The sequence below is a fragment of the Gallus gallus genome, chromosome 4 (assembly GCF_016699485.2).
Source record: "Gallus gallus isolate bGalGal1 chromosome 4, bGalGal1.mat.broiler.GRCg7b, whole genome shotgun sequence".
NCBI classification, from domain to species: domain Eukaryota; kingdom Metazoa; phylum Chordata; class Aves; order Galliformes; family Phasianidae; genus Gallus; species Gallus gallus.
Genome location: NC_052535.1, coordinates 9,281,940 through 9,309,473, shown reverse-complemented (window position 1 = coordinate 9,309,473; position 27,534 = coordinate 9,281,940). Strand labels below are relative to the sequence as shown.

Genomic DNA, 27,534 nt, shown 5'->3' with positions numbered 1-27,534 from the left:
CTGAGTGCTGCATGTACAAATGGAGCAATAACTTGACATCCCTGATCTCTAGGCTTTTCAAACCCTCTGTTCCCTGTAGTTCGTCTGTTCCAGCTGCAACAGCCTCTGGTGAGAAGCACCCCAGCTCTGAGCACACTGCAGGTCCTACAACATTTGCTGTTTCTCAGGCTTTGACCAGGCAGGCGTGCAGAGCCCTGTGCCCTTAATGGCAGCTCTCTGCCTGACTTCAGCCCATGACTGAGCCTGCTCTGAGCTGCTGCCTCTCTGTGGAGTTCTCTGCCAGGACTCCTGCAGTAAAACATTCCCCAGTAAAGCTGGAGGGAGTCAGTACTGTTGTTTCTGTTAAAAAGGGAGAAAAAGCAAGGCATAGGTCAGACGTGCTGCGTTTGGAAATCAGGGAAGTGTGTGGTAACTCGGACAGCAGTGAGCTTGCACAAACATTCTGGGTTCCTTTGGTTGGTGTTTGGCAACGGCTCTTGCTGAGCCACAGTGTGGGGTTTTTGCTTGCTGTTTCCTAACCTAGCAGTCAACTAAGCTGTGTTGTTTGTAATCCACACAGAACTGTATTCTGTCTCAAGTATGAAAAAAGGCAGAAAAGGAAGCATGGGTATATTTTTTATTGCTTCATTGTTTTCACCTTAATTTTCTTGGGAAGTGGCTGTGTGCATATTTAGAGCAACTGCAATGCACTTCTTAATACAGTGCCGAACAGTACAGGGCTGAGATGTGCAGTTTTTCACTGGGCTCATGCACTATCAGGGCTTATGCTGAAGCAGCATCTGTCTGCATGCAAGTAGGTTGGTTTTACATCAGTCTCACCTGACTTTGTTTGGGTAGGCTAATCGCTAAAGGCAGAATGTGAAGAGAAAAGGTGAAGTCTTAATTTACAGGTTTAAATTTAACTTTTGACAGGTATGAGAGTTAATGTCCATAACTGCCCATTTGTCATTACTGATGAGCAATTAGTAGTGGCAGCTATGGGTATCAGTGCTTCTGATGCCAAAGAGCGGGCTCAGCCTGGTTCTGGAGGAGACAGGCCTGTGACAGCAGCTATGGAGGTTATCCCTTTGGGAAAGGCTGAAGTACCTTGCAGCAGCATCTGTTACTACAGATCCCCAAATTCCCAGTCTGTCACTTTTCAGGCAGTACAAACCCTGCAGCATCAGTATCAGTGATAAAAGTAGGAGATGACACACTCAGGTCTGCATTATGCCGCAAGAAGCAATTTGCTCAGTGTGGGTTGGGTTACACCCCAAATTGAGCTCTGATTATTTCTGAAAAGTAATAATTACTGTGTTTTGTTTTCCCCTCAATCCCACCGTGAAGGATTATGAAGCTTTCTTTGAAGCTCGAGAGAACAATGCAGTATATGCATTTTTAGGCTTGACTGCGCCACCTGGTTCAAAGGTAGGTGTGTACATTTACCACAACCTGTATTTTATACCTTGTTCTTTTCTGCTCACGGCAGGATATTTTACGTGTTCTGAGGGTGTCCCAGTGAGTCTACATACTGGACTGATATTCAGTGTGTCCACAGACTGGCTTTCAGACTTTAACATCACATCAACACACTGTCGTTATGTGCTGCTTTATTTGGAGAGTGCTGTGTTCCCTGGAGGTATCTTCCTTCCCCTCCTTCTACCAGAAAATCTGTGTTCAGTACTGATGCCCTTTTGGTATCCTCAGTGTGGAGCCACCCTGCTCTTTCCCAACTTAATGGAAAAGCTTTTGTGGCTGTGAAGGTAAAAAAAAAAAAAAATAAAATAAAAAATAAAAAAAGCAGCTTGGTAGAGTTCTGCACTCATATAATTGTCTCTTACTGTGGGACTCTTTTCCAAATTGCACACTCTGGGGGAAAAAGTGAAAGATCAGCTAATATTTGCACTGAGGAATGCACATGCAATCTGGATGAAAAGATACTGCCACAGAAAAAACCAACCAAACGACAAAGAATTATTTCAATTCAAGGTTAAAAAAAAAAATAAATAATTAAATCACGTGAAGCTTTGTTTTGTTCTAGGAAATACCACGAAACCAGAATCACTGTTTTTGAAATAATGTGCTCTTACTGCAGAGCAGTTTTTTCTCCAGCTTGTTATCTGAAGCCTTGTTTTCCTTGCCAATTACAAACTGGGCTGCTGCTTTGCCGATTCAATGGGCTGGAATTCTCCTTTTGATTTAGATAGGATAGGACAAGCCTGCTTTATACGTTTCACTTGAGGGCAGCAGGATCCTCCAGGTCACTTCCAGCTTTCTTGTTCCAATGGGTAAACACGCCGTTTCCTTTCAACTTTATTCATGTAAGAGTTGAAGGTCACACTGTGTGCATCACTCAGAGACCTAATTTTAAAAGAGGATGACGATCAGTTAGTATTAAGCATCAGAACTTCCAGGTCAGACTGAGACAGTTATGGGCACCAAACTAATTTCTAGGGTTAATTCCACTAATGAGTGGTGTAGTGAGGAAAAACTCTGCCTGGTATGGAGTTTCAGAGAGCAAACCCTGTGATACGTGCCCCAGCATGGTGCATTGCTAGCTTCAGAAGGCCAGCTCACACAGTGCAATGGATGTTTAAATCCTGTTTATTTCTCAGAACATCTGCACAGTGTTGCACAAAAGAGTGAGTAGGATAGAACCAAGGAGAAAGAAGGTGTGCAGGAAAGTCTTTGCATTTCCTCTTACGTGTGAGGTCTAGGAAATGAAGCTGGTGCCATAACGAATCAGGTCACCTGTCTCCACAGCAGTTACAGACACCGCTGCTAACCTAACCTGGTAGATTGTTGTTTTGGCAGAAACAGTCTGTGTGGCTGTTAGTTGCTCAGATTTGTCCTAGGGGGAAAAGATGAGTTTTAAACAGGAGGAACGTTAATGCAGTTGTACACTTCTGGATTCTCATATTATTTGCTACAGCTTGCAGTATGAGCTGATGAAGATAACCTTTGCATCAGTGACTTTGTACCCCGTGCTTCTTACAGTTGCTCTGACTTTTGGTATCCAACTCGAGATTACATTATGTCAAATCAAGCTGATTGCCTGTGCCATGGAGGAGGAACTGATTTGTAGATACTGCAGTTGGTATTTACAGGATGGCTGTAATACTGTAGTTAACGACCTTGTGTTGCTAGATAAGTGAAAGGAGTCTGGGATCAACCTGTGTACCAGCAAGAGAAGGACCTGGCACCAAACCTCCATTGCATGTCATTAAGAGAGATTTGGAAAGGTGTTTGAATACTAAGTTCCAACATTAATGCTAAACAAAATTAAGGAAGGCTCAGAAGTGAGCATAGGAAACGCAAGTAACTGTTTACTGAGCCATGATGGTTTGTTCCTGGAGACAACAGAAATACCAGGAGTCCCCTCCAGCTTAGCACTGCCTAAAAAAAAAGGCCAGGTGTCACTTCTATACTGCCAGCGACTGCCTAATGGAGTTGTTAGAAAGTCAAGAGATCCATCTCCTCTTGTTTCCATTCAAAGAGCTACATGTCTTCCAGACAATTTACACCATCCTTTTTTCCCCCCAGCTTTTGTTGTCCTTTCTTAATCTTACCCATTTTTTCACCTGCTTTTTGTGCTGCAAACTGATGGGCTGCCCTTCCACGAGTGCCATGGCTCACTAACATCCCAGCTCCACTCTGTTCTGTGGTGTCTGTGCAGGGAGCAGAGCAGGGGAGCAGAGCTGGCACACAGTGTGGGGCCATTCCCACGGCCCGAGGCGGGCAGCAGCATGCTGGGATGTGTGTGGCAGTGTGCCAGCAGAGCCAGCACAACCCGTGTGTGATAATGGAGATAAGTGTGGGACTGCTGTCCTGCAGGCTGGGGTCGATGCCCGTGTCTCCCCTCTGATGAGTCCTACAGGCTTCTCAGAAAGTCCTTTCATAGTCCTTCCTCCTTTTACTTATTTATTTGTTTAGCATACTGGCTCATTTTAACAATGATACTGTTGAGTCTGTTATCTTCTGGTATTTCTGTGCAGTCACCAAAGCAAACAACGCCATTACATAAAAGCTATGTTTAGCAGATTTCCTTTAAAATGAACTGCACACTCCACCCTGAAGTGAGAGCACGATGACCCTGTTTGTCGTTCTGTAGGCCATGTTGCTGCTAGCAGGTAATTAAATTAATCTTCACTCAGAAGTACGCAGGCAGAAACCACTTTCAGGAAAAAAAATCCTTTTGTATTTCTTCATTCTCTCACTTCTGTGGTGACTTCACAGAAAAAAACAGAGTGAAAAATGTAGGCTATTGTTTTTTAATGATCCTCCTGATATGCACTAATACATGTTAGAGGTGAACTGGTATGCCTGCTGAACTGCTTCAGCTGCTTCTTGATCATCTTCCCAGGTAACAGTGACAGTACAAGCACTGGTGGCCTCAAGTTGCACTGAGGAGGTTCAGGTTGGATAGTAGGACAAATTTCTTCTCTGAAAGAGTGGTGAGGCACTGGAATGGGCTGCCCACGGAGGTGGGGGAGCCACTTTCCCTGGAGGTGTTCAAGAAACACGCAGATGAGGCACCAAGAGACGTGGTTAGTGGGCATGGTGGGGATGGTGTGATGGTTGGACTCAGTGATCTTAAAGGTCTTAACGATTCTGTGATTCTATAGGGACTCTAAGGCCAGCTTCACAGGGACATTCTCATGCAGCCCAGGGGCTAGAGCTCCATGCCAGGTCCCTCCTGGAGCCATGGGCTGGGAGCTCTGTGTGCAAGGAGCAGGTGAGAAGCAGCAGCAGTTCCTGAGGAAGCACATGCCCACTAGATTGCTTCTCTGCCGTGGGGAGCTGGGATTGCTCAGCAATCCTGGTGCCAGCGCAGGCCCACTGCCAGCCCTGGGATGGAGCTCGCCTGCAGGTCTCCTTCTCTTTGACTTCTCAGGCTGCTCTGGAAGGCAAACACTAAGTGGGGGCTTCTGGTTGTTTGGTGGTATTTAATTAGAAAAGGAAATTATGTCTCTCCCAAGGCTTTTTTTTCCCCCCCTCTTCCCCCCCTTTCTCCTACGTAAAGTTTTTATTAATATATAATATGTATATATTAATATATACAATATTGTCATTTATCCACAGTTCTTCAATAGTCGTTGATCTCTAAGTAGTTCTTGTGTCCTAACAATAAAAAAGGGATAACTCATTATATCTGTTCTTCTGTTTTAAACTTCCATGGTCAATCTTGCTTTGTGCATGCACAGCAGGAAGCTGAGGAATGGGAGCAACCGATTCATTTTTTGCAAGTCCTTCTTGAGCTGGGTCAGAATTGGAGGTGAAGCCAATGCCTTATGTGACAATGTAATCGTAGGCAGTGGAGATCCTTTGAGTTGGGATCAGTGCTGTTCACTTCTTAATCACGTACGACTGCATTTTTTTATGTCATATGCTACTGCCCAACACAGGTATGTGTACATTGTTATCTTTCATAATGTACTAATACATGTTTCTGTTCTGCTGTTTCAGGAAGCTGAAGCACTGGCAAAGCAACAAGCATGAATTTCAACTGCCTTAATGTTCTGTAAAGGGAATTTCCACGGCTTTTTATAAAATAGTAAAACTGTCTCTGCTTCAAGAAATATAGATGTGATTTCTAACATGTGATTGGTGCTTGCAGCATTCACCATATATAACACAAATTTGAACACAAGATGAAAATGTGAACATAAAGGTAGAAAGCATGGGGTGTACTATTACAAAGTTATAAGCATAGGAAACCGAAGCAATTGGACATGAATGGTTTTCACATAGTTTAAATTGTCTTGGCAATTTGTCCATTTTGTGTAAACTTCAAGAAGCTATTTTAATACAGATGTGGTTATACCTAGGAATCCAACTATTTAAAGTCTAGGAAAAAAAAGCAGCAGTATCTAAAACCTTGTCAGATACTAGCTTTAGTGCCTGAGTTGCCTCAAAAAATGTTACAGAAATACACCATTTTTCAGTGTCTTTAAATTCTGGTTTCAGATGAAATTGTAGGTGGTGGTGTGTATTATAACCAGTGTAGTCACTGTTGAAAGTTACGTTTGTTCTTTTGTAGGATGGATATTTAAGATTTGTATTGTAACACACTGTACAGATGATGAAAAAAAAATGTCATGTATTTCTCATTTAAGTGATTTGTGTGGGCTCTTTTGACAAACAAAGAGAGATGTGGGCACTGGACAGCCTTTTCGTTGGCAAGTTCATCACACAGCTGCCTAAGCATGACTTGGTTACACGTTTATGTGCAAGATTCAGTGCACCTCAAGAAATAGATGCTGATTCCCAGGCAATGTTGCAATTAAGCCAAAATGGCCAGAAGTGGCATTTCCTTACCTGTGTAAGGGTGAACGCCTTTAATATATTTCTCTACAAAAATACCAGTTCACACTGCTTATAGTATTAGGCATCTTAATGCATGTTCGAGTAGTCATTAGATTCATATAGTATTTTTTCAAATGAGTAAAGTTAAATGTTTGAATAGCAAGAACTATTGTAATTATCCAAGATTTTTTTAAGGTTTAAAAGCTTATTTCCATTGCTGTTGCCATATCATCAAGCTATTACAGGAATTGTGAACCCATTAAGGTGTCTTGTATTGGTGAATTTACCACGTGCAATATTAACCTGTCTGTTCTCCCAGTGCTCATGAGATAGCCTGAATTTCCTGGCCATGTTCTGCAAAAATGCAGGTAATTACAAGTGCCCTGAAGGATAAGAAACAGGTTTAAAAAATGTGTGAGTAATTTAAAATGCATTATGCACCACATAATGTACTTATCCCCTCAAAGCATCAAAATACAGAAAGGTAATTAGTCCTTGCTGTAGTTAGAGGATCATTCTAATTGCTCTGCATACACATATTTTGATTTTCTTTGCTTTATGAAGAAACAGGTGGTGCGGTTCAGCAAAAGGCTGCAGAGTATCATCGCAGTGCGGTTATTTCTGCTGGGAAATGTATGCAGTGCTTTTCAGAGACTTTACAAAACCGTTTACAGTTCATAGTTTTAAACTCTCCAATTAGGAACAAGGATAGAAATAAAAACTCAGGCTTACAAAGACGGTTTAAAGTGCAGTAATTAAATACTTCCCTCACTGACGTTTCTTTGGGGCTTCTGTTCATTCGCTGAAACCGCTGATTTTGTCAACATCTGTTAAAGCAGAAATGCAGCTCCTTGCTGTGGTTGGAGAGCAGCTCTGCTTCTGGAGGGTTCACGTTGAAACTTTCACAGATGTCAGAGCAGGATTGAGCACAGAGCTGAGTTAGGTACATTTAATTCACGTTTCATCTTTTCTGTTGCGGCAGCCAGCAAGCTGGCTTGAAGCTTGTGCTTAAAAATGCAAGCACGCTGTCAAATTACACACGGATAGATTAATGTTGCCTTACCTTCAACATTTACACACACATCTGTGCTTTTTTTAGTAATGAGCTTTATCAGCAATTACTGAATTTCTGTGAAATGTATTTTTAAGATCTTATGAGTGTGAAAGTTAAGTATTGCTTTAAGCTTAGTGTCTTATTTTTGTTTACTGTAATTTCATCTTTCAAAACGGAGGTGATTTTTCTTTCTTCATATTTGTGTAATCTTTTTTTTCCTGTGTCTAAACTGAAGGCCAAGTTTTTGAGAAAGTATTTAAGAATACTGAGTGAAGTCTTGTGAAGAAAGTGGAATTTGACACTCAAGTCAGTATCCTCATTCCAATTTCCTGTGTAAGGAAAGTAAGTTCTGTGAATTACAGTCATTATTTTGAAGAAGCTGTAATTGAAAGTCACTGCCAGATTCTGTCAGTTCAGCGACCCAGAGCATTCTGAAATGAGGTCAGTCTGTTTCTGATGGTCAAGAGAATTACCAGGTTAAGAAAGCGAACTCGCTTTCCTCTTCTGGTCCCCCATCTTTGCCATATGGTAGCATTCAGACTGTATCAGCATTCCTAAGAAAGCTCTGTTGAGACAGACTGAATTACTTCTTTGTCCAGAGAACAAGGCACCAACACCAACTGAAAAATACCTGAAATATCTTTGTTGTGGGACTGCGTGTGACAGTTTTGATGCAGACATCTTGTTTGAATTTGGGAGTGCTGGGAACGTGTTGCCTCTATGCTGTTTTTCTCATCCACAGACCTGAGCTAACGACGGGCACAAGAACTGAATTTGTTTGTTTCTCATTTTCTGTTTCACCATGTAGATGGCAGGCAATGAGGACTCTACCTGTATTACTAACCATTCCTGTATCATTCCAATAAAACCGTTTTAGAATGCTTTCTCACGCTACTGACTTTTTCCCGTGCTTTGTTTATGGTTTGAATGGACCTGTAAGGTTAAAGAAGCGGATATTCGAATGAAAATACAAGCTTTTGAAGTACGGCACCCATACGGCACCGCTAAAGTCACGTATCCATTGCTGCTGCCTGTCAGATGTGCTGGATCTCTCACCTTTTGCAGCTAATGGGTTTCAATTACTTGGGATACACCTACATGAAACGAAACCCTCGGAGGTTTGGGAGAGCACGGAATACACCTTGTAATTAACCTGCTTTCCCACTCTTTCCTTAAGGCAGTTCCAAACTGAATGCGGACCGGGCCAATCAACTTCACCCCGTGCCTGTAAAGGTTGCCAAACACTCACAGTGCTTTTTTGGCAGCGTGTAATTAATTAGCTTTATGCTGGTTGTGAGGGGTTCTGAGTACCAGAACGGCGCTGTGCTTTGGTTCTAGGAGAAGAACAATGCTGGTAACGCACCGTTATACTCCTGTGAGGAAACAAACCCTGTACTGCATGTAATGTCTCCCCAGATTGCTGTTTCAGCTTACAATGGCGTGCCCTGTAATAAACTTTCCTACCAATTAACGTGGGGTTTTATCAATTTCCCACTATTCTCGATCTGCATTTCATGAAAGACGCAGTGGTCTGATACCAGCCGGTACCATACGCTGCACGTATGCGCGATGTCAGGGCCGGTTCGCAGTACGGTGCGTACCCCGTAATGGCGGCGCCCGCGGCAGCGCCGCCCCGCTCTCCCCAGCGGTCGCCTCGTGCCGTTGCCACGGCGACCAGCCGCCACTCAGCGAGCGTGGCGGGCCCGCCTCGCCGTTCCGATTGGACGTGGCCTTGTCAATCAGCTCTTCGCCCCGCCTCCCGCCTCTTTCAGGCTGCCAGAGCGGAGGGGAATGGCGGCGGTTCGTGCTTGGGGGGGGGTGCCGGCGTGGCCGGGCAGTTCTGGCCATTACAGCTCTCGGTGCCGTCCTTCTTCACGGCGAGTGCCCCCGCGCGTTACAAAGCGGCCCCCAGAGGCGCACGCCCTGGGTGAAGGAGCGAGCTGCTGCCCCGAGTTCACCAACACACCGCAGCAGCGCCCCCTGGCTGCAGTGCGGCGACCGCGCAGGGGGCGCTCGGGCCGCGCTCGGCTGGGCGGCGCTGGGGACAAAGCGGCACCCCAGGCGTGGCACCGCCGCTCTACGTACGGCCTGGGGGGAGCGCCGCGACATGTCAAGTCTTAATGCTCCCTAGTAAGGAAAGAAAGCTTCTTTAGCTGCTTGTTTGCAGCTGTGTGGTGTGACAGGAGGTGGGAGACGCGTGTAGCAGGGAGCGGGCAGGGCGGGCAGCAGCAGAGAGCCGGAGCGGGTGAGCCGTGTTGAGGTACAGAGATGTGCAGAAGGGTGCTTGGAGGCGAGCAGGCACTGGCGCTGCTGGAATGAGGCACTGCTGGTTCCCAGCGAAATGAACGGTTAAAGTGGCCGTGCCTGGAGAAAAAAAAAATGCATCAACTCCTACTTCATGTTTGTATGCACAGAAAGTGTATATTTTGACCTGAAATTGGGGACTTAGTTTACGTGCTGCTATGGTTATTGTTAATGTAGGCAGGTTGCTCTGAAAGCAGTGCCCCCTATTTATCTCCATGGGAACTACAGCAGATATAAAGAGCACAATAACACCGGTAGAGCAAATTCTCAGCTCCAAAATGCTGTTTTTCAACACAGTCCCCACCATCAGCTGTGCATTTTCAGCCGTTATGAACAAGAGCCTGCATGCTGCACCCATACGAGTTGCAGCAGTGGAGGTGACCCAGTGCTGCTGTCACTGCTGCTGAAATGCAGCACCCACTGCCTCACTGGGCTGCATCCGCTGTTGGTATCCAGAAACGTTCATCGAGTGTCAGTGAATGTCAGTGGGTGCCATTTTCTGCATGGGGAGAATTCAATTCCAGCCCTCTGCTTCCTGTGCACTTCCATGTCACTCACCGTTCTTTCAGGCTGCCCCTCTGCTGCCGTCTGTCACAGGGCAACAAAATCTGATGGGATATTGGAAGGAAGGTTCAGCCCCCACTGCCATCCCACCAGCGTTTGCCTCTGACGCTGTGGGCCAACATCAAAACATAGAAAGCATTACTTTCAGAGCAGCCCTTGTAAGGTAATTGTGTAATCTTATTTTTCCATATGTGAATGATGCATCAGAATTTCATCTCCCTGTAATCACTGCAGTTCAGATTTGGCCTTGGGATTATGACACGCTCGTCTCGTTGACACTCATTCTCCTGACTGCAATCTGCATTCAACTTCCAAAGCAGCTTTCGTTCTGTCTTGTTCTTACTTTGCGTTTGCAAATACAGGGTTTTACTAAAGTAAGATGATCTGATGGACGAGGATGCAGATTTCCAGCCCCAGGGTCGAACTGAAATGAAGTTCTTATTTCAGTCACTCCTGCCTAATTTAGCTAACTTCAGTTCTTTCTCTCTCCCTCTCCCTTACTTTGGTGTTTTGTTGAAACTGCTTCACAAAGTTGTCCACTTCTTTCCACCAGGAAGAGTTCACAAGGCTATAAATTTAGCTGCTTGTTCCAAAAAGAGAAATGGTATAAATAACTAAACTTACACAGATAGAAGTGGTCCTTGGAATTCAGTTTCGGTTTTGAACAGCCTGATGACATACAGACACCCTGACCTTTTCATAATCCTTGTTGAGTTTAAGTGGCGTATTTTGGTACTTCCTATCTGGTCAGCATTGCACCTCAGTCAGAAACAGTTCATGTTTATAACATCCCCTTTCAGATTTGCTGCCATTCTGTACTCAAAGACTGCACGCTTCTTCCAGTGGGATCGCTTCTGTCTTAAAGGAAAACAAAATGGGGAAATGAATCACGTGTACTGCAGTTATTGCTCACACGGCAGTGAAGAAAAAGTATGGGAGGCTGTGTTCCCTGGGAGCTGCTGTAGTCGGAGACTTGCTGGCTATGTAACCATCCACCTTTCTAACTCTGCTGGAATTGGTAAGTCTGAGCTTGTTGTGCTTCCATATTTTTATTCACTCCCCCTCTGCTATGGTTTGTTCCAGAATGCAGGCACTATTTATCTAAAAGAGTATATAATTTTTCTACAGTGGCCATGTTTTAGCTTTTATATTAGCACTGTAAGCATTTTCAAAGCAATACAGCAACACTTTTAACTGTTGATGTTCAACGAGATTTAGATTGCCAAGTACCCTTGTCTCTTGAAAACGATATTTCATTTCCTGAGTCCCTCAAGAGCTTAAGAAAATGTTGTCTTGTTTTCTTGCATATGTGAATGATTCTGAAGATAAAATAAACATTTCTGCTTATGTAACCAGGAGAAGGCAGGGTGTACTGTCTGTCTTTGCTTTGGTCTCACTTGCAGCCATTTCACAATTGCAGCACTAAGGTCAACTTTTGGTAGGGATCAATGCAATTTAAGCTAAAAAAAACTCCACACAACACACAGGGATGTGTGAAGGTGCTTTAAATATGCAGAAATTAAAAAAGACATTTGAAGCACAGTGGAATTTTATTGTGTTTCCCATTCTTCAGTAACAAAGTGGTTGCCATCTTTCCCTCAATGAACTTAGGTCAGCTTTAAATGCGGAGTTTGCAATTGATTTTAACAGTAGGTGAATTGAAAAGCAATGATAAAAAGTCATAAAATGTATTAGATTTTTTTTTTTTTTTTGAGACCTGTTGGCTAACTTGATTATTTCTGTGCATTTTCTTAATCTGTAAATTCAGAATCAACCTTTAAGTCCGACTTGGATTTTTGTTTCCTTCCAGTGTCAGCTCTTGACCTCATAGAAATTGCCTTCCAATGGAAAAAGTTGTTTTGTAACTGATGATGATGATGTAGCCGTCAAGTGAAATCACTTTGCTGGTATTTCTGTGAATCCTTACCCACTAACAACTCGTGAGTATCATCTCTCTCAGCTAGCCACAATGCAGAAGAGATACCTAGGTACAGAAGTGTGTTACTAGAGATGAACAACCTAGTGAATGCCCTTCCTATATCTCCCCACCTGAGTATAGATTAGATTCTTAGAATGCTTTTTGTTAAAATAAGTATTCTAGAGAAAAAGCAAAATCACAGTTTGTCTTTACGAAATATACATTGTTCATCTTTTACTGTAATTAATAAAAATATTTGGAAACAAATGAGCTTAAAGTATTTTTCCCATCTTTCTTTCACTTATAGAACCACATGGAACTCTGGTGATTAGGCTGTAACTCAATGCTTGTCATCATGTTGGCAGAAGGCATCTTAACGAGGCTCATATATAAAGATATCTGTCATCAAGATAAGCCTCACAAATCTCATGCAGCCAAAAAGGATAAAGAGGGAATCTGGAGAGAGAAACTTGGAGATGACCCAAAAATTAAAGGATCTGAGGATGGACGTGAGAATCTGGACAAGATCTCTGCTGCAAGTAACAAAATAGAAAACAAGAATGGTCTTCAACAGAGATCCACGACAGAGTTACCTGCAAAGAATCAAAGTACAGCGGTTAGGAGAATCGTATCACGAGCTTTGCATATCCCTGAAAGAGAACAAAGTAATGAACAGACGGATTTGTGTCGATCCTGGTCTTGCAACAGCATTTATCAAAACTACCCCGACTTACATATCGGTGGAGACCATGTGGGAGACCATACATGTGATTCAGGTTGTGTTTTGGACCACGTGTGTGATGAACTTTCTGACGGCCCCGTTATACTGTCTGTAGATATTCCTCTTGGTCAGTCCCCCCTGTGTGAGCATCCTGAAAAGCCAGGTGTAAATTTCCTGTCTGGAGATGAAGCTGGAGAAGGGAGCATGATGTTCTGTGAGGAGCCTCTTTCAAACTCTCTGCTCAACAACTATATGGAAGCAAAAGTGTCAGAGATCTATAAGCAGCTTTTTGAAGAAATCTTGACCAGGTGTGGTTCTGTAAGAAACCTCCTCACTTGCAGTTTAATAAGAAGTAATGTGGATCAGATAAGCTTTCAGATATCCCAGGAGCAGAATATAGAAACATCAAAAGCCAGAGAAGTGCTCTTACAGTCTTTAGCTTTGTTTAGTTTGCACAACGTTACCAATAGAAGTAGCTCTGAGTTTAGTACTCCAAATTTGCAAATATCAAACCCAGGAGGTGTGAAAAAAGGCTGCAGGACATGGTTTGCATCATGTCTGAACTGCTCAGCTGAAGAGATGAATACAGGTCATATACCAATGTTTCACTCTAAGGATTAGATTGGAAAATGAAAGCATGTAGACACCGCAGACTTTTTCAACTATCTTAATGCTTAAGCCATACTTTGTCTATGATGATCATTAGCAGAGGAAGTAAAGGTCACTGTTCTCTTTTTTTCTCATGCAGAATTTGAAGTGCATTCATCTTTAGAATCCTATTTGATTTCCTTGTAAAAATGCGTATGACCTCCGTGTAAGACTCTGTCTGTATGACTAATGTACTCATGTTTCATTGGATTTACTCCTGCAAGAGTAATCAATCAAGGCAGAAGTGCTGCTAAAACTTTTATCTAAGAGCCTGATCCACCTACCTCTAAGTAAGAGTCTTTGCTGGACTTTGGATTGCGCTGTAGAGTTGAAGCTCAAGCTTTGGATATTCAAGTGCAAATTTTGCTTCTGCAAAGCTTGATCACAGTGGCTGGGAAAATATTTCTTTGGTTTGAAAATCTTGTCAGCAGATGGAGATGCTCAGGATTGAATTATCTTGTGTCTGGAATCATACACAGGAAATGTATCAACATGAAACATCAATCAAGGCACTCATTGCATATGTATGTCTACACTGCATAGATAGAGTATGTCACAATGAAAGTCGAGGTGAGATATCTGATAAAGAATTTTAAAATATTTTCTATAAAAATGTTTTTCTTTTAAATAAAGTTTTACCTCTTTGATGAAATCCTCTCAGCTTTCCTTCGGTGTCTTATATATTCAGCTTGTATTTTTGGTAAGTGGACTTTATTTCTTTGAAAAACAAAGCTCAACCAGCTAACACTACTGCAGTGTTCCTGGAAAGCCTCCTTCATCTTCATTTGGAAATTTAAATGTACTTTTTGATATGAAAACATCATTACTTAGCATTCAAACCTATTTTCTTCTTCCCTTCCCTTCCCTTCCCTTCCCTTCCCTTCCCTTCCCTTCCCTTCCCTTCCCTTCCCTTCCCTTCCCTTCCCTTCCCTTCCCTTCCCTTCCCTTCCCTTCCCTTCCCTTCCCTTCCCTTCCCTTCCCTTCCCTTCCCTTCCCTTCCCTTCCCTTCCCTTCCCTTCCCTTCCCTTCCCTTCCCTTCCCTTCCCTTCCCTTCCCTTCCCTTCCCTTCCCTTCCCTTCCCTTCCCTTCCCCTTCCCCTTCCCCTTCCCCTTCCCCTCCCCTCCCCTTCCCTCAAGCATTTCAACTGGAAATTAATCACCGTGTCACCATTATAAAATGGTATATTAATTAGACTAATAATCTGTCTGCAGAAATTTTCTTCTAGTAAGGAAAGCTTCACGTGTGCTTTGATTTGACACACCTGCAGTTCTGGGTTTGCAATCATGAAATACAATTCCAAAATATACCAACAAACTCTATTTATAGAATTACAAGCTTCCAAAACATCTGCTGATGTACAGTTTAAGTCACTTCACCCAGGTCATGGTGGCCCTCAGTGCGTCGGTATGGGGTGAGTTACACAGCAGAGCTTCTCAGTGAAGCTTGCCATCAAACAGCTGACGTAAACCAACACCATCGTTGTTTTTGAGACATCTCTTAAACTCTGATGCATAATATGCATTTTTTAAATCTTTGTCAACCCTTCAGGAGAATATGAAAGGTCTTGTGATCTCTGGGTAATAATACATCAAATGCAAACATATTTGTGTTTGTAAATCAAGGCCCTTGACATCTGATCATTCCTTTGAAGAGATCAAAGGGTTTTTTTTTTGTTTGTTTGTTTTTTTAATCCAGCATCTTCAGTTCTTGGGCTTTTTTAAAATCGAGTGCTGGATTTTATAATGAAAATACCACTGAGCATGAAAGAATACCCCAGAACACTGAGAAGATCTGAATTCACAAGGGATTCACCTTGGAGCTCTTGAATTCAAGTAATTTAGCTTCATTAGTTCCATTTACTGCAACAGAAACTGTGTGTTAGGGCTTAGAGTTAAAACTGTACCTGTTTTGGTCTATACAGAGAAAGAAATTTGTAGGAGAAAAAAAAAAGTACACTTCATGAGCTCTAAGTCTACAAAGATTGCACTATTGTGGCATGGGGCTCCTTGTAGGGATAGCATGGAGACATCAGTGTGGGCAGTCTTTGTATGTGATGTCACACAGTCTGCTAAACGTAGCAGCGTATGTTATGGAAAGGGAAGTACAAAACTTTCATGTATCTCAAGATTTTAACCTTCTCTAAAACCTTGCAATCTCTTTTAGGATTGAGTGAAGTGAATTTGTGTACATAAGATCTAGCACACATTCAGATGCAAGCACATGGATTTAATAGGGTATGCGCGTTCAAATTTGAGACCAAACCTCAAAGCTCCAAAATGAAACCAACCAAACAGCTGGCAGACAAGACTGCTCTGTCAGACCTTCTGAGTGAGCATCAAGCCAATTCAGAATCAGTGGGGTGAATACCCCTGCTTGTGAGGTGTTTGGGGCTTGAAATTATAGGAAGATGGACATTTTGCTTCTCTCGAATTGCCTTGATCACTGGGCATTCCTTTCCCTAAGCTGCCTTTGATAATAAATCCTATTTCTGCTCTTTGCGTCCAGTCTTCAATGCCTAGCTTTCAGTCTTTTGTGTTATTTTTGCAGGCAGTCTTCAATGTGAGGTAGACTTTTTCATGGTAGTGGTGGGTGTGGGGTGTAGGGTGGATATTTCACGTGCATAAAAGAGAGGAGAGACTGATGTCATTTGGGGACCAACAGGATTGACAAGGATCTGCTCCTGTGGGAAAAGCAATCTGGGTGACCCAAGTAAGCACCCTTCTCTCCAGATGAGAATGACAAGCAAAGACAATCTCTACAGAGCATGTGGCAAGTAATTAGATACAATTAAACTCATACACGAGAAGACCTTGAGTGAACCTCCCTTGCCTGATCAAAAATTCCCATTGACGTTAGTAGTGCAAGAAGTATCAGTCATCGTGAAGCTGGTTCCTGTTTTCTAACAGGATGACATAAAGGTCACTTGGCTTTTACTGTGCCTTGCCCTGATCCCGCATGTCTCATTAATCGCCTCTGCAGCACTCACGAGCAAGTCAAGAGTCCTGTGGAAGAGGCCAAAGGACTTCATTAAATTCTGGAGGAGTCCAGAATGGGCAGCACTGAAGTGTTCCTTGGTAGAGGTGCAGAGAAAAAGTTAACTGAAGGTGAGGTGAAAATTTTTCAGATGGGTTTGCAATTAACTGTGAAAAAAAGTGCTCTGTGGCATTTGTGCTGCCCTGGCCTCGTCTTTAGTTCTCCCTGGGACATATTTATAGTTCAGTCCAACCTCCTGAAAAAAGTTAATTGCACAGGGTTCTTCCTCAGGATGTGTGGAAGTCAGAGTTTAAAGCTAAGGCCCAGGTCCTGGTGTTCCCTGTGCTTCCTCCCAGCCTTGGGTAATGCATTAGAGGAAAGCTGTGCTTCTCTCCTGCCAGCCTCAGGATGGGGACCCCACATCTTCAGCTCACTGGAGCTCCAACACCAATGGCAGCAGCAGCACCAGGAGCTGCAGTGTTGTGAACTGCTGCAGCAGGACAGGTTTTGCTGGACCCGCTCCTTTTGTCATTGAGCAATGGAGTGGTGGAAGGGAATATGGAAATGGGTGTCCTGCATTTGGCAGAATCCAGCGTTACCACGAAGCTCCGTTGATCCCAAACCATTTCAGGACAGTTTTCAGAGCTCATTTTTGAGTGAGTTTTCTGCGTGGCCAATTTTAGCTATAATGTAAGTGTTAGAATGAAAACACAACGCAGCAAGCCATGCCATGAGAAAAGCTTGTTATCCGTTGCTTTTATTATAATTACAGTCTTTACTATGTGCTGATGGAGGCAAGGAGTGGGTCAGATAATTGTGGCATCAACTATACTGACACCGGCCCTGCTGTGGGTGCAGATGAAGCTGCTGTAAGGGCAACACACGGCATTTTGCAGACATACTTCTTGAGTTCTGTTTTTCAAACAGAAAAAAATAAACGATGATTTGGTTTTTAGAGTTTAAATAAACACAGAGGGTAGAGGACGGAAAAGCAAAATGTGTTTTCAGCTAATTTAGGTAGCTACTCCTCACCACGACATGTTTTAGCATTGCAAGTAAACTTGCAGGTAAATGCGCACTGTTAAAGTACATTACCATGGAGTAGGTTTTGTTATTGATGTTATACAGCTCTGCCCATGGAAAAGTATTGTCTGTGTAGTTTTCCTGATATTTCTTACTCAGATTTAATACAGAATGCAAATGGTGTCTCAGAATTGTGACTTACTTAAGAAGAGATCCCCGTGGTGTTGCTGCAGAATGTGTTTTAGGAAAAAAAAAAAATCACCTAATTTCTGAAAAGATGAGACAAATACACACTTACAGTTCACTTTGATACCATCCTCAGTTCCATTTTATTTCAAGTGGTATGTTTTAATTCGTGGCACGCTTCAATTTATTTATTTTCTTTAATAAAGATATTGAATCACATTGTAGATTTAAACGAGTAAATCTCCATCAGCTGTGCTGGAGCTCTGCCTGTTTTCTCTAACAGGAAAAATGGCTCCATGAACTCCAATTACACAGGAAAATCACTTACAAGGTGTGCTTTTCCAGCCTGCTGGAGGACAGCAGATGGATTTCATTACTAATGAAAGCAGTGCCTTATTTTACAGGTCACACACATGGGGCCGCATTCTGACTGGCAGCCCTGTTTACGTGCGTGCCAGAAAATCTGAACTGGAAGGAGAAATTGTGGCAGGGAATTTGCAGCTTTCATTTCCAGTTCTCATTCAGCATTCTTGAAGAGAAGTGTTCATTGACTGCTGCGACCCTGAAGGTGTGGTTTCTTATTTTGCACGTTGCTCCTGTTCTACCTACAAGCTTCCAAAACGTAGGTATTTGATGTAATTCAGGTATTTTTCTACACCAGAAGAACTCACTGCTGAATTCCTGCTGTGTCCCTGTGGGGTTAATGTATTTGTGACAACCCCAGCCCCCTATGGGGTACTACTCTGTGCATGCTGCTGCCCTGGTGCGTGCTGCCTGTGGGCCTTATGGGGATGTCAGAGCATTTGGTATCGCCCTTTGGATCCCAGGAGCTTGGAGGCCCTCCTTCCCAATGCCCTCCCACTGTTGCTGCTACCATCTTGTTAAGCTGCCATTTCTTAGTAGCAACCCAGCACCTTGCTTCTCCTTTTCTTTATTTATGGATGTTTGGCTCAGTGCTGATGGGTGGGGCTGAAGTACTTCCCCTGGTGAGCGTTAACTCAGTGCCCTGCAGTTCCGGGGAGATCTGCAGGCCTCCTCTGCTTCTCCTCAGTGCTGTTCCTCCTTGGGGTGTGAGTGGGAGTGGAGCCCTTCCTGAACACAGCTCTGGTTGTGAAAAGCTGGAACACATAGCTCTGAGTGGGCAGGGCCTTTACTTTCCTTCTGCTGGTCACACAGTGCTCCAAGCACCAGCTTTGCTGTGAATGTGAGTCTTTTTCCACTGAAGTGCTTTGCATTAACCTCAGTGGCTGGAATTCACTCCCCAGGCCTTTGTATCAGGCTTTTCTGCAACATCTGAGGTTCTGCTGTATCCAGGTGTAGGAAACCCCATGAGGAGGGCTGTGCAAGTTCGAAGGCATAGTATAGGGCTGAGCGTTTTCTTTCACATAAATAATAATATTTTACGTTATGGGAAATGGCTACTTTACCAAAGCAAGACAAAGCTGGTTGTTCTCAGAGCTCTGAGGTGAGGATTTACAGGTAAACAGCTCCATACTTCTAAATGCACCATGAAAGGCTGCTGACGTGTAAGTTCTGACTCAGGTTTTAGGGGTCCTCAGGAAGATTCTTGTTTTGTGCAATAATATAATTTCTTAACACGCTGTGCTGGTGGCTTTTTTTGTTCTTATTCCCCATCTGTACTGACAATGTACTTCTGCTTTCCATTGCTGAATTTCTACTGCATGCTGTGCTGCTGACCAGCTTCCTTCAGCGCTCTTTCCATTGCTCAAACCTGTAAAACTGCTGTTTCTGTAGTTACATACTACTTTGGGGTGTGACAAAAGCTAACGAGGTCCTGAGCAGGCTGAGGGCATCAGGTGAAAGCTTTGATCTCATTATGTGTTCCAGGTTGTTCAGCTCTGTCAGACTGTCCCTGTGGGTAAGCACAGGGTGCCACGTTGCTCCCTGGGTGACTGACAAAGGTACTAAGATACCATTTCATATAAAATATAAATACTGTTTTATTTTTGTTTGCTTGTTTGTTTTTAACATTTCCTTCTTGGACTTGCATGCATAAAGTTCTAGGAGAAGAGCCAGTCCCTGCTTGCCTGATGAGCAGTAAGGAACAAAGCTGCTGAGATTTGTGCTGGGGCTTTTCTGAGGCTTTTGGGGAAGTGCTCTCTGTTTCACTGCGTGCTTCCCTCAGTCACTCATTGCTGCAGTCACTCATTGATCCTGACATAGCTTTTCCTACTCTAAAGACCCCAAATTCTGTTTCATGTGGGAAGAGTGAGAGAAATCACAGATGTGCCTGCTTGCACCTTTTTGTGTGTGTGGGATCTGTATTACTGCTTTGTTACGTTCCCAGTTCGCTGCAGTCTGACTTCCAAACGAGTCCTGGCTCCAAGTCTTAGATAAACAGATTTTGTTCGCTTTCATTCTCCTTTCCTTTTACTTCAGCTATAGAAAAATAACTTTATGGTTCTCGCTCTCTTTTCCAAGAAATGCTGCATATGTAAACGCTGCGCAAGAGAGGCTGTGGGATGATGTGTCTGAATGTCTGCACTGGTGGTGTGCTCAGAAAGGAACTGACACAGCGCCATTTCCCTCTTCTAACCATTCACCACTTGGCTACTGAGCATGAAGTGTGGAGCACCGATCACAGCAACGCAGCTGCACTAACCCGGCTCTCAGACAGACTTGCTGAATGTTTTTGGGTAACTAATATACCCTAGGAGATAGCCATCTGTTTATGTTTACTCCCCAGGGGAGCAGCATGGCTGGCAGTGAGCACACCTGTGGGTGCTGGTCCCCCCCAGCTGGGCTGAAGTCTCAGGATTAATTGTACCACTGGTAAATAGATGGATTTCTGGAGACACAGTGTGCTCCACACCTCTGAAGTGAAGAATTTCTGTACTGCTGCATAGTCTTGGAGCTACTGTGTGTTCTTGGATCTACTAACTTACAATGCCAGGCGTTAGTGCAAGTGATGCTGCATCTCATCTGCTCCAATTGCTTGTGTTCATCTCCATTGTTTGTGTTCCTCTCTGGCTCTTGTTTTATTTTGTGATTGCAGAACTGTCCTGACGGTGAACCATGACAGCAGTTATTTTCAGCATTTGGTTTGTCTGGACTGGTGTATTCTTCTGGTGGGTGATCTGTGGTTTGGTCAGGGAACAGACAGAGCTGAGAAAAGCGGAGGAACCCAGTGGGCAGGGAGCTTTCCTTCCATTTCCCACACAGTCACATCTGCCACCCGGCTCTGCAAAAGGCTGAAATGGTGGCAGAGCAACACTAACAGTAAAGATACAGGCTTCCCCAGGTAGAATGATGAAGGAAAAATACTGACGGCCATTTAGCTTTCTAGTCCTTTAAGCAGTTGCTGAGTGCTCGAGCTCTTGCTGACAAAAGCGGTATCCAAACAGAGGTCAGTGCCAAAATGATTGAAGTGGCCTCTGCCTGTAGTTGCTCTGTAGGAATTCATTAATTGGGAAGTTGTCAAACTCGAGGTTGTGTTGCAGTCAGTGTGTAGCAGGGTTGCTTGGAGGGATGTGTGACAGGTCAGGCTGTTTGCAGTATGGCAGACTCACCAACTTGATGTTAGGTGTATGTTCTTCCCTGTGGGCTGCAGATCAATCTGTGGTGTCCCTGCCTCTGTAGCAGGTGGTTGGAACTAGGTGATCTTAAAGGTCCCTCCCAACCCAAACCATTCTCCTGAGCCTGTGTATTCACACAGCTCCCTGGAGCACGCAGTTGGTTTCTCAGCACATTGATGCTCTGTGATACACTGCAGCAAAAGACAACGTGGTATGAATTAAATGTTAAGGGGTTTTGTATTTCTGCTTTCCAGAAAAGCTGTGAGCGTGATCCATCCCAGCAATAAGTGTGATGAGGGATTGTGCTAAGTTAAAATATAATTAGAAATTAAAGCATAAGTTTAAGTATAATTAGAAATAATAACAAGACAGGAAGGTAAAGTAAAATAAATAAAATCACGTAATTCACTTTTAAAGTAAGGAAAAGAAAAATAATTTGTTGCCATTGGTTAAGGAGTATAATAGTAGCATTTAAAACCATACTTCTAACAGAACACTCTTGTTTTGGGGTCCTGAATTCTCATCACTGTTACTGCATTACACAATATCTTCTTCTCATAACCCTATCTCTTTCACCAGGGACCAGTCAATAAAATTATAGGGATCAAAATCTAGCCCTGAAACCTAAAAATGGGGAAAGTACATTAAGCTATAAACAAACAAAAAACACCACAAACCCCATGTCAGTAAACATATGATCAAATGGTATTCACATTAAAAAGTGGGTCAATAATATCAATAGCCATTACAAGAGGGACAACAAGTATTGTGTCATTATAGCACTCAGGAAAAACATTTTGCCATTTAGTTATGAATGAACCAGAAACAGTAGAAAATGAAACATAATATATAAAGTCAAGGGAAATAACAAGATTACTGAATTGGAACTTTAGAGTGAAACGACTGAAAATGTAAAAATGAAGGTAGGTCCTTCCTTAAAAGTAATGAGGGATCTGATTTCTCATTCCTTTCCCCATCCCTTCCTCAGTGGAATGGAACGATTGAGAACAGAGGGAGAAAACCTTGTGGGAACTGTGCTCCGGGTACCCTCCCTGCAGTTCTGCCAACTTCTTGAATCCGGTGCCGCTTTCCTTTGTATATTTAAAAAGCTTGGTTTGCTAAGATGGCTCTAACGGGAGGTTGGCTTCTTTGCTTTAAAGTCAGCAAGTGTGCTAACGGCATGCAATTAATACACATTAACAGTGGTGACTTAGTTAATGTTAGAGAGCTTCGCTGCATCTCCCTCGTACCCCGAAGTTTATCCTCCTCCCTACAGATCAGATCAGAAGAAGATCTTAGGATGCTGAGAGCTGTGGGTGGGTGTGTGTCTGCATGATGGGTTCTGGCTTCCTACAGAAAAGTGGGTCACCAGCATCTTGCTGGCAGCTCAATTTTGGTGTCATTTAGGCAGCTGCAGAAAAGCAAAGAGGCCATCGATCGGTCTAGCAACAGCCTGGGGCCTCTGTTTTAATTACATATGTGCTTTGGACTCAATTCGTCCCTGTTGAAGCATAATTAACTTAAATGAAACTCCACAATGGAGGAATTTGACCCAATGTGTTGGTTTTTTCTTTTCCCCCTCTTTGATATTCTTACAACTAATTCTTTTGAGGAGTCTTTCCCTGAACTGGCATTTGGCTTTATGTGAGCAGTTGGTGCTTGGAGGTTGTTGAGAACCCCTAAGACCAGAACTCTGTATGTCCCTCGGTGTGGCCCAAAGCCATTCCAGCACAGGGAGATCGGATGGGTTTTGCTGTCTGTGTGTCCAGCTTTTCTAATGAACTTCACTCATTTTTCAGTGCCATTTTAAAGCAGCAAAGAGAAATAAAGATAACTTCTCCTCTTGGCTGTAGGAAGAAGCTTGAAGCAATTGGTTAAACTTATTCTTTTTCAGGTGTCCTCCATCCATCCAGCACAGCTCTGCAGCTCTGTATTCGGCACAAGAAAGACGACTGCTTTGAATTACTAATTGGGATTGGTGATTATCAGCAGCATTGCTGCCAGCATTGGGCTACAGATGAGGAGTCTGGTGAAATGCAGCAAGACGGGCCCGCTTCTGGCTGCTGCTGTGCCATGTGGGAGCTGCAGAGGTCTGCAGCTGTGGCCCGAGGCAGCTGAAGGGTTGGCCCATTTGGGCACGTGGCCCTGAAGAGCACGGATCTCCAGCAGGTCTCCCATCCGGGAGCTGATGGACAGGGAGGAGAGCAGGCTGAGGGCTGAGCTCTGCGCTGAGAACAGGAGCAGCCGCGACCAAATACACGCAGTGGACAGCCCTGGGGCAAATGGAGAGGCAGAGGGCAGGGAGCAAGGGCACAGCTACTGTCCTGGCTGTCCTGCTCTCCTCCTTCCTGCGAGCCACTGGGGTGGGAGCCCTGCATGGTTCTCCGGTGGCAGAGAATGGCAGCTGGGCTGCTGAGGAAGCACAGGACAATGCATCCACGGAGCACACATTTTTCTCTCTGGATTATCAGCATGTCCAAATCCCCTTCGAAATCACGCTCTGGATCATGCTTGCATCCTTGGCCAAAATAGGTGAGGAACCTTGGGAAGGTGAGGAGGGATGGGGTGGGCAGGGAGGGGCTGTTCCTTCCTAAGACAGGCTTTCTGAGTAGGATCAGGAGGAAACAGGACAGGCTGTGTTTTGTCTTTGAAGTTCAGAGCTGTTTGGGGTGAAACAGGTGATCCTGGGTCTGGAGGTAACGTAGCACACTGTATGGCAGATGTGCATGTTATACGGCAGATGTACTTTCTTCTGAGTCCTGAGCTCTGCAAATGTACCTGTGTGCAATGCTAATCAGACTTGCAAGTGGCCGCTGTGCCCTTCATGGAGTGTATTCAGCTGCTGTGAAATTCCTGTGAGCCAGATAAAGCCAAAGGAAGTGCGTAAGGCAAGGAGATGTTTATTCATCTGCAGGACTGGATAGGAGAGAGTGGAATTTATATATTCTTTATTTGTCCCCCACCCAGGAATTGTGATCGCTTCTGTGAAATTCCTGCCGTATGAGTTATTTTACCACCTTTTTCTTCAGAAAGGAAAAGTCTCTGAGATTCATTTCAATCAGAATTAAATTTCCTTCAGATAGAAACGGCCTTTTCTTTTTGCTGTTCTGCATCTTATGGAGTGAGATCTCAACTCTATCAAAATATGAAGAAATGATAATCATCACATTTTTTTATGTCGTTATTCCTGTTCTGTATTGTGTTTAAAATTAACAGTTGCTGTTTATGCTCTTAGTGCTAAAGTTGGCATGCTAACTAGATTACGTTATCCCAGAAGCATTTTTATTTACACAGATGATTTAGTTTATTTTCTCTTTGTGTATTACCGTAACATTAAAGGTGTATTTTTAGGTATGAGGAATTGCAGACTGAAGGTTTGATATCTTTTAGTTTTCTTAGCTAGTTTCTGATTGGGCAGCTCTACCTTAATAATATAATTTATTATCATTGTTTATTTGCTTTGATTTATTATCAGTATTCCAAAGTGCAGCCTGCTGAAGGTGGGAGCTGGTGAAGCTTCCTCACCGCAAGGGGTACCTCGTGTTCCTTGCCCAGTTTGGGTGATAACACAGATTTTTTTCTGTTCATCCCTTTCCAGCATTTCACCTGTACAACAAGCTGCCTTCTGTGGTCCCAGAAAGCTGTTTGTTGATATTTGTGGGACTCATCATGGGGGGCATCATCTATGGCCTGAACGACAAGTCACCTCCTGTCATGGACAGCGACATCTTTTTCCTCTACCTGCTGCCACCCATCGTCCTCGACGCAGGGTACTTCATGCCCAGCCGCCCTTTTTTTGAGAACATCGGCACCATTCTCCTCTACGCGGTGGTGGGGACGATATGGAACGTGTTTGGGATCGGCTTTTCGCTCTATGGCATCTGCCAAGTGAGAGCTTTTGGGCTGCGGGACGTGTCGCTGCTCCACAACCTGCTCTTCGGCAGCCTGATCGCGGCGGTGGACCCTGTGGCTGTGCTGGCGGTGTTTGAGGAGATCCACGTCAACGAGAAGCTGCACATCCTGGTCTTTGGCGAGTCGCTCCTGAACGACGCGGTGACTGTGGTGAGGAGCAGGCCCTGTGAGAGCGCCTGGTGTTCAGGGGAAGGGTGGCAGTGTCTGGTGATGATTTTGTTGATGGTTGTTTTCCCCTTTCCTTTCTCACCCAGGTGCTCTACAAGCTATTTCGATCGTTCTGTGAAATGCCCGCCATCAAAACGGTGGATGTGTTCGCCGGAGTTGGGAAATTCTTTGTGGTTGGGATTGGAGGAGTGTTGGTAGGTCTTACCTTTGGGATGACCTCTGCCTTTACCACGCGATTCACCAAGGACATCCGTGTCATCGAGCCGCTCTTTGTCTTCCTGTACAGCTACCTTTCCTACCTCACCGCAGAGATGTTTCACCTCTCTGGCATTGTGGCGTAAGTGTGCCCCAGCATCTCGTTTCTCTAGGAAGGACTTTTGGTTGTGTTTGCTAAAAGGTATCAAAAAATTGTTTTAAGGTTAGCTGCAAATCTGTCCATGGCAGCGAATAGAAAGTATGAAAATCTATGAAATAGCTGAGAGGTGTAACCCCATTCCACACATTACACTGCTGCACATAAACAGAACTATCTGCAGCTCACAAGCAATCCAGATCACTAGTGCCGGGCAAATTTCAAACGTCCGATTCATTTAAGTAGGCTATTGAGGAATGGTTACTTGAGCCCCATGGGGGTCAGGCCCAGCCAAAACCAACATTTGGAAAACAGCAAGGATTCCTTAATCAAATCCTTATGACCTCAGAAAAATGTGGTCGTTAGGTTTATAGCATGTCTGTTCTAGCATCATCCCCGATCATGCCCTACCAGTTGGCATCTGGGGCTTGGTATCCAGAGGCGTGCTGAAAGCAGACCTGGTGGTGGCACAGCAAAGTGATGGGTGGTAGCTATTCATCCCTTATAGAGCTGAAGCCTGGAAATATGCCTTATGTGTGAGAGTGGAGGGCTCAAATGGAAACCTCTGTCTGGAGATTTGGCTTGGAGGTTCTGACTGACCTCCAAAAGGTTGCAGGCAAAGCTAATGTGCTTGTCTTGCATTTCTGTTCTTGGTGTGGGTGGGCCCATCCATCACCTCCCTGCCTCTAGTGGCATTTGAAATCTTCTGACCAAATTCGGCCAAGTTTGTCAGAGAGCAAGGTTTCAAAAGTACTAAACCCAAACTTGCAATTTAATAGAGCACAGTTAGTTCCATACATTGATGATTGACTTTGTGCTTACCTCATTGTGAATTTCACCTGAGGAACTGGTGCTGAGAAAGATAAATAAATCTAATAATCCTAGCAGTAGCAGAAGCCTTGCCTGCCTTGGAAAGCAGAGACAGATGAAAAACACAGTGTGGGTGATTCAGTCCTTCTGATTTCAGTGGGCTGATATTTGTTGCTTGGTTCTACAACTTGAACTAAGTCAGCTGCTGTTGAGGATCACAACTGACCATTTAATATTTCCCTAAGGACTATAAAGTGCACTAAGACTCCATTGATAGCTACAGTGTAAACAACTGTAAATCTGATAATGAGATAAAAAGAAAATAAGAAATTTAATTCGGGTATCAGCTAGACACAGGAGTGCCTGGGAGATCGATTTTAAAACTAATGGTACTTCTTTGGCTATAAACTATTCCTATATCTTGCAGATTTTGTTCTTTGAACAGTTAATATGAGCAATATTCTGGCGTTACTGACAAAAATTCTAGCTCTGGGAATAGGTAAGAGAAAACCTATTTATAGGAGCAAAAGACAGAACAGTGAAATAAATGTGCTGCATAATCATTATGGAGCAGAAAACATTCAATCCTAATGGTGTCTCTTTCTATCAATCAAAATCTACTGTACCCATTATGGAACCCATTTTCTATTCTTTTGAATAATGTATTGTTTCTAAAGCAAAACAATTGCAAAGGCAGCTGATTCCTGCAATACCAGTCTTACAATTGCCAAATTATAAATGCCTCTTCTATATATCTTGATTTCAAACTATTCATTGGTGATCAGGGAATACTGTATTATGAGAAACAGACCTTGGCAGTCATTTCTTTGAAAAATAATCTGATTGCAAAAATAAATAAATACATTCTACATAGTCCAAAAACCTTCTAAGTGCAACTCGATCTGCTGAACTTTTCTGCTAATGTTTTTTAGCTTTATATATACGTATACGTGTATGTATGCATCTATATATACACACACATCCTTTCTTCTCCTTGTCCCAGTGGCAGTGTCCATCTCTGAAGCTGTGAGGGGAAAAAAAGGTCAAATTTATTCTTTGTGAATGATCTGAACCTGTATC

At 43.6% G+C, this 27,534-nt stretch overlaps 3 protein-coding genes across 6 annotated transcripts in view; all 3 read left to right on the top strand.

Annotated features, from left to right (window-relative positions):
- Positions 1–8,233, top strand: part of SH3BGRL (SH3 domain binding glutamate rich protein like) — a 30,773-nt gene extending 22,540 nt beyond the window's left edge. For both annotated transcript variants that reach the window (NM_001012574.2, XM_040698832.2), the window contains exons 3-4: positions 1,327–1,407; positions 5,446–8,233. In NM_001012574.2, coding sequence (NP_001012592.1) covers positions 1,327–1,407; positions 5,446–5,478 — 114 coding nt within the window. In that variant the 3' untranslated portion in view covers positions 5,479–8,233. The remainder of the gene's footprint in view (positions 1–1,326; positions 1,408–5,445) is intronic.
- A 1,157-nt stretch (positions 8,234–9,390) lies between these two features.
- On the top strand, positions 9,391–14,146 carry LOC101750621 (TLR adapter interacting with SLC15A4 on the lysosome). Of its 3 annotated transcripts, XR_005859279.2 has the most exons (5): positions 9,391–9,469; positions 10,213–10,370; positions 11,008–11,225; positions 12,018–12,147; positions 12,433–14,146. XR_005859279.2 is itself a non-coding variant. In XM_004940718.5 (3 exons), the coding sequence occupies exon 3, from the start codon at positions 12,469–12,471 to the stop codon at positions 13,465–13,467; it is 999 nt and encodes a 332-aa protein (XP_004940775.2). In that variant the 5' UTR covers positions 11,119–11,225; positions 12,018–12,147; positions 12,433–12,468; the 3' UTR covers positions 13,468–14,146. The 3 variants fall into 3 exon arrangements, 1 of the variants encoding a protein (XP_004940775.2); XR_006939115.1 differs by lacking the exon at positions 10,213–10,370; XM_004940718.5 differs by lacking the exons at positions 9,391–9,469; positions 10,213–10,370 and having other exon boundaries at positions 11,119–11,225.
- Positions 14,147–18,705: 4,559 nt separating this feature from the next.
- The window catches only part of LOC422276 (sodium/hydrogen exchanger 2-like), a 32,922-nt gene continuing 24,093 nt past the window's right edge, over positions 18,706–27,534 (top strand). Inside the window, exons 1-4 of the mRNA XM_420258.7 lie at positions 18,706–19,141; positions 23,066–23,744; positions 24,811–25,274; positions 25,379–25,629. Coding sequence (XP_420258.3) covers positions 23,495–23,744; positions 24,811–25,274; positions 25,379–25,629 — 965 coding nt within the window. The 5' untranslated portion in view covers positions 18,706–19,141; positions 23,066–23,494. The remainder of the gene's footprint in view (positions 19,142–23,065; positions 23,745–24,810; positions 25,275–25,378; positions 25,630–27,534) is intronic.

Coding starts and splice junctions, on each gene's coding strand:
- LOC101750621 (XM_004940718.5), top strand. CDS start 12,469: ATGCTTGTCATCATGTTGGCAGAAGGCATCTTAACGAGGCTCATATAT.